This window comes from Sarcophilus harrisii, chromosome 3 (genome assembly GCF_902635505.1).
Source record: "Sarcophilus harrisii chromosome 3, mSarHar1.11, whole genome shotgun sequence".
Lineage (NCBI taxonomy): Eukaryota > Metazoa > Chordata > Mammalia > Dasyuromorphia > Dasyuridae > Sarcophilus > Sarcophilus harrisii.
The window spans coordinates 528,687,445-528,697,632 of record NC_045428.1 but is presented as its reverse complement, the minus strand read 5'-3'; the positions used below and the strand labels follow the sequence as shown (position 1 = coordinate 528,697,632).

The 10,188-nt window shown below is 31.9% G+C and overlaps 1 protein-coding gene across 4 annotated transcripts in view; it reads right to left on the bottom strand.

Moving 5' to 3' along the window:
* Positions 1–5,041: 5,041 nt before the first annotated feature.
* POSTN (periostin) overlaps positions 5,042–10,188 on the bottom strand; it is a 44,083-nt gene continuing 38,936 nt past the window's right edge. For all 4 annotated transcript variants that reach the window (XM_003764529.3, XM_012545252.2, XM_003764530.3 and 1 more), the window contains 2 exons: positions 7,369–7,410; positions 5,042–6,089 (listed from right to left, as the gene is read on the bottom strand). In XM_003764529.3, coding sequence (XP_003764577.1) covers positions 6,052–6,089; positions 7,369–7,410 — 80 coding nt within the window. In that variant the 3' untranslated portion in view covers positions 5,042–6,051. The remainder of the gene's footprint in view (positions 6,090–7,368; positions 7,411–10,188) is intronic.

Below are 10,188 nucleotides of genomic sequence, written 5' to 3'. Positions count from 1 at the left end.
TGTTATATTTTCTTTTTGAATTGGGAATTTTGAAATTTTTCTTTGATGTTCCTGTAAGTTTTCCTTGTAAGATCTCTTTCAAGTGGTGATCAGTGGATTTTTTTCTATTTCTACTTTCTTCTTTTGCTCTAACATTTCAAGATGATCTTTAATTATTTCTTGTATTATTGTATCAAGACTTTTTTATTATGTTTTAGGTAGTCTGATTATTTTTATGTCTTCTTTTCTTAACCTTTTCTCCAGATCAGGCGATCTGGATTTTTTTATGAGATGTGTCACATTCTTTTCATTTTTTCATTCTTCCAGGAGGCAGAGCCAAGATTATGGGATTAAAAGTAGGGATGCACCTTGCTTTTCCCCAAAATACTCCTAATTCCTTTAAATAATGTCTCTAAACAACTTTTTTTGCAGGATCAGAACATACAGAAAAACAAAGTGGAGCATTTTCCAACTGAAGACAACTTAGTAAGTCATCTAGAAAGATCTGTGGCATCAGAATGGGAGACCAGCATGTAGGTACTGTTCAGGCCCTGCCAGTACAGATCCAACCCCGGGCTGGCTCCAACCCTGGCCCCATTACTGGCCCAGGTACCAACAAAGAAGGCATGGGCCTTCGGCCTCTGAATCATCAGCAGCAATAGCCCAGGGACATCAAAGATATCTTCAAAGGTTAGTAGGAAAAGTTTATCAGTAGGATGAAAGGGCCTTGGGGAAACCAGCAAACCAGAAGTGGGCATGGGTGGTGGTGGCAACTTCTGTATAAATCAGTTCAAAGGTGATCTCTTTACTAGCACTGTTGCTTCAGCACACTAGAACTTAGAGCCACAGGGCACCAAGGACACTTCTCAAAGTTCCAGGGCAGAAATTACTCTTAATTGTGGTTAGGTCTCTAGAAAGATGTATGAATGTGGGAAAACTGGGACACTAATATGTTGTTGGTAGAATTGTGAATGAATCCAGCCATTCTGGAGAGCAATTTTGAACTATGCTCAAAATACTAACAAACTGTGCATACCCTTTGATTCAGCAGTGTTTCTACTAGACTCATATCCTAGAGAGATCTCAAAGGAGGGAAAGAGAGTCACATGTGAAAAATGTTTGCAGCCCTTTTTTTAGTGGTAAGAAACTGGAAACTGAGAAGATGCCCATCAGTTGGAGAATGACTGAATAAGTTACGATATATGAATGTTACGGAATTTTGTTCTGTAAGAAATGATCAGCAGGTTGATTTTAGAGAGGTCTGGAGAAACTTATATGAACTGATTCTTAGTGAACTGAGCAGGACTATGAAATTGTTGACATGACACAAATGTATATAATACAGTACACATTTATATGTATACTCATATTGTGTGTGTGTGTATATATATATATGTACATATATACGCAATATATAAATATACTCTATTCATCTATGCTATGTATATGTATACATTCTATGTATGTTTATAATATGAATACTATGTACATGCATATATCTTTCTTTCTAATATTGTCAGCAGGCAATTACAAGCCCACAAAACTCATGTGAAAAGTAGGTCTATTACAAGAGGCATGAATGTGCATGTGGAATCCTAAGAGTTCATAATCTTTACAGAATTTTGCATATTTAAGAGAGTGCAACAAAGGAAAAAGAGAAAACAGAAATCTCCACCTAGAGAAGTATGGAATGGAAGAGGAAAACATTCAATACAGGTAAAAAAAGGACAAAACCTCTCCCCAAGGGGAAGAGCAAGGTGATGGCAAAAGCCCCATTCTTTTCCCTTGGGAACTGCTAGACTATGAAGGTAGGGTGTTGTGCTTATCTGCAAGGGCACAAACTGCAAAAGCAATTTCTCCTCCTGGTTCAAAGTGACAGGTCACTGTCTTGACTTCCAAGGGTATACAGTGATTCCAGTTTGGACTGCAAACATCAAATTATATTAGCTGATATGTATGTGTAGGAGGAAGAATCTTTTTCCTTTTGCATTCAGAACCTCCTACATAACCTGTGTTCGGAGTTCTGGAAAATATAGCAATTCAAAAAAAAAAAAAAACAAGTTCTGAGTACCTCTTAACATTGTTTAATGGCATATGTGCATGTATATGTCTGCAAACATATATGTATATGTAATGTATATATTTACTATGTGTATATATTGCTATATTTGAATGTTTAATAATATATGGGAATTTATATATATATATATATATATATAGTCTTGAATTTTATTTCACTTTGCATCAGTTTATAAAAAAATATTCATAGTTTCTTTTCCTCCAACCTTCTCTTAATTTGTTAAGGGGAAAAATTTTATTATGTCATTTGTATAATTCTCAGTTTGTGGGTACCTACTTTGTTTCCATTTTTTGCTACAATGAAGACTGCCACTACAAATTTTCTTTTGTGCATATGGATCCCTTTTCTTTAATTTTGATCTTGTGTCATTTGTCTGGTTTGGGTGGATCAAACCAACTCAAGAATTATTTATTATGTTACTATGCACTAGGATTTTTCTAAGTGCAAAAATGTGAATACATTCAGAAAGAGAGAAATCTACCTACAGGAAGATGGGAATTATTTAATATTTGTCTGAAAACAAAAACAAGAATGTTCACCAGCACAAGCACTCCATAAGGTACTTCTTGATCTTTCCAAATGTTATAATACTTTTTCTCTCAAGAAATTATTTTATTTATTGTATATGCATATATACTTATCTATATACATTTCATGTCTCTTCATTAAAGTATAGCTCTTTTAGGATAGGAACTGTCTAACTTTTGTCTTTGAATCACAAAGTCCTTATGTAGCTCTTTGTTTAATAATTTTTCATTGAACTGAACTGAGTTTAATGGACCTTAAGGTCAATTGGAGGTGACAATATGACATTACAACCAGTAAAGCCATTTGTAACTGAATGAAGTAAAGAAAAATTTTCAAGACCAGAGGGGAAATGCAATTACATTATTCTTCTTTGGGATAACTTTATTGGGAATACTGTGTTCAGGTCTGGATAACTATATCTTATGGCAAATATTGATGTCAAAGCAAGTATTTTAATCTGGGGAAATATTTCACCTGGTAGTTGAAATCAAAGGGGAGGTTAACACACCTATCTTGCCAGCCTAAAAGTTTTGGATTATTTCTTACCATCCATCTTGCTTCAGTGGTTATACACTGGATTTCCATGCTATGGAAACTGTAATCACATTAATGTTACTATTGCTTCTGGAAAGGGAGTTTTAGTCAATTCATAGAAGAATTCTTCTATGGCTCTACTCACCAAACCTATGACTTTCCAGGCCAAAATATAAGGATATTTTTGGTTTCGCCCCACCTATATATGTTGTCTGTCTTATTAGGGTGTAAGCACTTAGAGGACAGGGAAAGTCTTACTTTTGTATTTGTATCTCTATAGTTTAACACAATGGTTAGGACATTATAAGTGATAGATTTTTTCCATTAATTGATTAATTAATTTTTTCTTTCATTGAAATATTTATTCCTGATCTTAAGCCCTGGTTCAGAAAGTCAAAAGTTTCTTTGTATCTTCTTTGTAATCAGTGGTTTATTTTCCATTTTATGTGATCAATACTTATTTTCATATAAAATATAGGATCTAAAACTTTAATTCCCTTATAGTTTTTACCTTGAATAGATGTGTGAAAATATCTGGCAATGTAAGGGTAGAGTGAAGATCAGGAAATAGGAAGTGGTAGAAAAGAATAGTTCTTTGTTCTATCAGATACAAATTGGTTGTACATATTTCTGTCCCATAGGAATGCCATTAAAAAAATTAAATAATAGAGATAGAAGAAAAATTGGGAAAAGAAATTAAATTTATATGAAATCACAAAGAGTTAACAGCTTGGGAAAAGAAGCGCAGAAGTTGACTGAAGAAAACAACTCCTTGAAAAGTAGAATTGGCCAAATGGAAAAGGAAGTATAAAAGCTAACTGAAAAAAAAAATAATGTGTTAAAAATTAGGACTGGATAAATGGAAGCTAATGGTTCTATAACATATCAAAAATCAATCAAACACAATCAAAAGAATAAAAAAGCAGAAGAAAATACCTCATTGAAAAAACAACTGACTTGAAAAAAATAGTTCCTGTAGAGATAATTTAAAAATTATTGGACTACCTGAAAGTCATGACAACAACAAAAAGAGCCTGGATATCATCTTTCAAGAAATTATCAAGGAAAACTACCTTATAAGCTTCAAGCAGAGGGTAAAGAAAAATTCTAAGGAATATTGCTACTAAATTCCAGAACTAACAGATCAAAGACAAAATAGCACAAGTACTCATAAAGAAACAATATAAATGTTGGGGAGCCAAAAGCATTATTGCATAGGATTTAGCAGCTTCTACTTAAAGGATTGAAGAACTTGGAATTTGAAATTTTAGAATGCAAAGAAGCTTGCTTACAACCGAGAGCAACTATCTAGCAAAATTGAGAATCATCTTTAAGGGGAAAAGATGAATATTCAATGAAATAGAGGATATTCAGACTTTCCTGATGAAAAGACCAGAGCTGAACAGAAAATTCAATCTTCAAATATAAGACACAAGAGAAGCACAAAAAAAGTATATAAGAAAGAAAAGAAAAACAATAGTACAATGTTTAACAAAGTTAACCTACTTGCATCCCTACATGGACAGACAATATCTCTGAAAGATTTAAAAGATATTTTAAAAAAACATTACAAAGTAGCATGTTTTTATATATGATTTTATATTTATTTGGTGATTTGATATTTTTTCAAGCTATCTTATTATAATTTATGTAAAATGATTCATAACTTTTTAAAGCTGGAAGGAACATTTAAGATCATCTATAAAGCTCCATCATTTTAATGATGAGAAAGGTGAAGTATAGATAAATGAAATGACTTATTCCAGTTCTCTTAATTTTTACTCTATTGAACTTTCCAACATAGCATGTAACTTTCTATCCATAGTTATGCTTGAAGGTTGAGAACATCTGGGCAACCTTAACCTACTCTTTTCATTTCTCTATTCTAATCATTACCTTGTCAATACATGGGACACTGAATTTAGTAAATTTCCTTTAATGAATATTTGCTTCAAAAGAGGTATAAAGTCATGTTCCCAACCCCAAACCACCTATTAAATTAAATCCTTGTAACTTCAAAGCACATTTTGCTTTATAACATGCTTGTAACATGAAGCACATTTTACACATTTTGAAGTAACTTCTTTTGGACTTGACAAATGGCTGTATTGAAACATTTAAGATTAAAAATATACATATATATTGCAAGAAGCAAATGACAAACAGTTCATGAATACAAAACAAGTTATAAAAATGACATCATTTACAAATAACTCCACATTAGTATCAGAAATGAGCAAAGCATTTTTGATATAAGTTTCCATATCAAGCACCCATTTTTTTTTTTTTTTTTGCAATTTAATTACCCATGCAGAGGTAAAAGTTTGTGTGCATTCCATGTCTCCCTTAGATGTAATTTATGACTAAAGCTTCTTAAAGGGATACCATTTCAAGATTTTAAGATCTACATTGAATTGAATTGACTTCATGTTGCAAATACTTATTTTGTGTGGTATCTTGCCAACATTTTCACTTTTGGAAATGAATTTTTGAAGCTTCACCTGAAGTGGTAAAATTTAGTCACCCAGATTTTCATGAAATAAAAGAACATGATGGGAGCATTGGCATTTATCCACTATGATGAATGCTTTTGGCATTAAAACCTGACAAAAATTGTTTTGAGTTTGAAGATGCAATGGACTCTGCTGAGCTTTATGTGCAAAACACATACAACTCATTTCCTTTTCACTATCCATATCCTTCTACAAACACATCTATTCATTCATTTTCTTTTTAAAAAATCTAATTTCATTTATATTTCTCATTTACAAGAAATAGCAAAATTTACATTCTGGATTGTTCCCTGCTTTTTCTGCAATGGGCTCATGGTTCAGTTGTAAAGGTTTCCAAAATCAAAGTGGCTTTCACAATTTTTTCTTCAAAGATTCAACTGTTGATTTATAGTTGTACGAGGTCTGTTTTCTGGAGTATCACTGAGGACGGCCTTCTCTTGACCTTCTTCTTGTTCCTGGATGAGGGAAATGAAAGGTACCTTGTAAATCTGTACAAGTAAGTTAACTTCAAGGATATGAAAGCCAATTAGTAACCAATAATTCAGAGGTGGGAGGAAATCATTTTCACAGGAGAGACCATCAAGATGTGTGTTGTAGGGGATGTCATATTAATATTCAGAGTAAATGAATGAAATTTATTCATATGACAGCTTTGTTTTTATTAATGTTTCATATACATTTTTCTTAGTAATTTGATTCATTTATATTGTAGAAGCTGGTGATTAAAAATAATTCTATATGGCCTCAGACACTTAATACTTCCTAGTTTTTTAACCCTAGGAAAGTCACTTAACCTCAATTGCCTCAGCAAAACAAAACAAAAAAAAAATAATTCTATGATAAATTCTTTGTTAAGACAAAGGCTCTCCAACATACATTTTATTTGATCTTTTATATGCATAGAAAGGGTCAGTTTCTAGGCGAGGCATACTAATCTTGAACAATAAACATTACATTTCGGGAGGACTTGAGTAGATCTTAGAAATTTAAAAATTATATTACATTGTTTCTCTCCCCTTCACCTTTTTATTTCATCCTTTCCAAATCTGATCTCTTGCCTTTTCAGTGTTAATATTTCTGAAGCAATGAAAAGGCAAGTTTGCTGAAAAGGAGAATCTAAAAAAAATGTACATTTCTTATATGATTAGGAGGCAATTATAGAATATTTGTCTTAAATATATCTTGATATTTATGAATAGTTACAATAAAATCTTTGCCTTTACATTTGCACAGCATTATGACTCATCATTGTTAGTATATATTGAACACTAATATCTAAGCATCTGAAACTGACCTATGTGGTTTGTCTTTGTTCCAAGATTTCTAAAGACTTACCATAAAGTTACATTTGCTTTGCTATCTCTTCTTTAAATTTATAAATTGATATCTGAACTCAATAAATGAAGAATGGGCCAGTGACCAGATACAGTCATCTGTTAATGGATACCCAATTGCTTTTCCTTAGATATTTATATTTTTCTCCCCTTGATACTTTTATAGAAAACAATTAACATTATTTTTCATTTCACATTAGATTTCTACTTCAATGTCCCTATTTTCAAGATATGTGCTAATTCTGCTATTTTAAAGACTAACAGTAGACTACCTGAACCTTCCTCTTTTTTCACTACTCACAATTAAATAAAAAAGTTTATTATACATTCAGTACCAGATTTCTTAAAAAATACAAACCTTTTTTTGGGAAAGAATATAAATAATTTTAATGTGTTCTACCTTGTGTCCTTTTGTTAGCTGGTACTTTCTTCATTGGTCGGTCTAGAAAAAATAACAATAGTTACATATACTCCAAAATAGTGTTTGGATGAAAAGTGGAATATCTAGTTAAATAAGCATATGCAAATCTTTGGAAATAGACATTATATTATCATGATAGTAGCTTTTACAGTGGTTAATTTGTTAATCTGAATACCTAAAACAAAGAAATTTTTCTCCACAAAAAGAAACTATTAATTCACAAATTAAAAAAAAAAGTCCATTATGTGTATTACACAATGTTCCATTACATGATTTAGAATACACCATGATATCCCAAGAACTAATACATAATATGAATCCCTCCCTATCTTCTTCTATAGATGATATTGATTCATATTGCAAAGAGATAACTGCAGAATGTTATACAATATTTAGTAGAAGTAAATTATCACAGAGTTATTCCTTAAAATTTCTCATAAATAAAATATCTTCCAGGGCTAATATAATGGATCTCTTTGAATCTCTGTAATATTTCTAATTGTGATAATAAATCTAAAAGTTGTGTAACAATGACTGAGGATTAACTGGAAATTTCCAAAAGTAGAAAAATAGGAGAACTAAAAAATAAATAAGCAACTCTATGTCTCTATGTCCAAGCGCACTTTTTGAAATCAATAGGGCAGTTTCTTCCCACCGAATATTATTGTATTTTTGTTAATTTGGTTCTGCTGGGTCCTGTCTGCTCTTTCACTATGGCATAGACATGACCCTGCCTCTGAGAAATTATATAAGTAACAAGCCTTAACTCAAAAGTTCTTAAGTTTTTTTTCAGGTCATAAACTCTTTGCATTGTATGGTGAAGCCTATGAACCCCTTTTTTCAGAATAGTATTATAGTCAATTAGTCAATAATAATTTACTAAACATCTGCTAAATATCAGACATGAGTTAAGCAATGGGGATAAAATGAAAGGAAAAAGAAAGTGTAATGGGGAAGATGACAAGAAGCAACTTTGTATAAACAGTCACAGGATGCATAGGAAATCATTAATGGAGGGAAGGTATTGGAAATAGATAAAATAGAAATAAATAAGGAAAAGTTAAATTTTTACTGAGATATTAGTAAAAAAAAAAAACTATAGAGAAGTTATTTGGTTGCTTATCCATATTTATGGACACCCTGAAATTAACCCATGGTCTTCTTGGAAGGTAATCGATATCAAGTTAAGAATCCATGCTCTAGAAGTCCTATATGAATCCAGTTATTTGAATGTGGTCTTCCCCATTTGACTATGAGTTCCTAGAAGGAAAGAATTATGTTTTTGCCTTTTTTGTAATCTCAATGCCTAGCATAGTTCTTGATGCATAGAATTTAAGAAAGGCTTTCATGGGAACAAAGGAACATACCTGTGATAACCGCATTAGCACCCTGGATACTTTAGAATCAGCTAGAGCTGATACAAAGTGAGAGGAATCCCAACATGAATCCACCAGGAGTAACTCTGGCTTTTCTCATTGCATTGTCTAAATTCTCCACCCAATCTCCTATACAACAGATCAGACCTGCACAGAGTGGTGGACAGGGCCTTTCTTTCTCCAAGCATATGCTAATAAAGTATTATTCAATTGGTAATTAGCCTTAAGTGCTTGGATTTTTAGTGCATCAACTCAGTTTTAGCCCATTACACAGACTTATTTTGTTTGTACTTAGGGTGAATCAGGAGCAATAAATAGATGTTAGATGAAGGTCAAATGAGACAATGTCAGGGAAAATTTCTTAGCAATAAAGAGCTGTCCAAAAGAGGAATGAGTTTGTTTAAAGTGGTGGTAGTTTTTCCTTCTTGGAGGTGTTCAAACAAAGCTGGTGACCACTTGTCAAGTACAATAAGTTTGGATTCCTTTGGTATAAAGTTTATACTAGAAGGCCACAGAGGTTTCTTCCCCCTCTAATTCTGTGATTTTGTGCTATTTAGTTTAGAAGCAATTTATTTTGGAGTATGTTTATATGCTGTATTTTTTTTTCTTTCTGAAATATTTCTGGCTGCCCTCTTCATATTAATTTTCTTGATATCTTTAAATATGCAGGCACTATCAAGGTGGAACACAGCTTTTGGGCACCAATAAATGGGCTTTTTCAGTCTTTTTTTTTTTTTTTTAAAACCAATATTTCTGTGAGTGTGGATCAAAAGAGAAAAATCAGTTTCTACACTAACAGTACTTCCTACACTAGTTCATTCCCTAGAAAAATCACAAAAAAATTGTCTTTTACAATCTGTCTATAGCAAAATGACCAAATAAAAACTTCTTAATCTGCTTTGTTTTTTCCCAGTTTTTAAAATAACATGATTAAAAGAGTTTGTGGTATTCACTAAGAACCATTTGTGGATTTTCTCATAGAGCTACAGAAATAGAACAATTATATAGTTTGGATGAATTGTTTCCTGTCATACACAGTAGTATTCCAAATGTCTTCAGTTTAAGTATGAATAATGTGCCATACATAATCATAACATTAAAATAAATTGCAGAAATACAGTGAAAACTCAATAATTTAGACTAAAACTAAGGGGTTTTAAAAATGCTTACTACTTCTAAGTCTCATCCAAAAGACAAGCGGATTCAAATTAAGGTTCTTCAAGCTTTCTTCAAGCTCTAAACATCTTTGATTTTGCATTTGGCTTATAGAAGTTTCCCCAAATAAATGCATTGTTTATATTTGTGAAACATATAGTACAATGGTAAGGACATTATATTGAAAGTTTCGGGATTATAGATTTACCTAAAGTTTTTTTTTTTTTTTTTTTTTTTTTTTTTTTTTTAAGGCTATATATTCCAACTC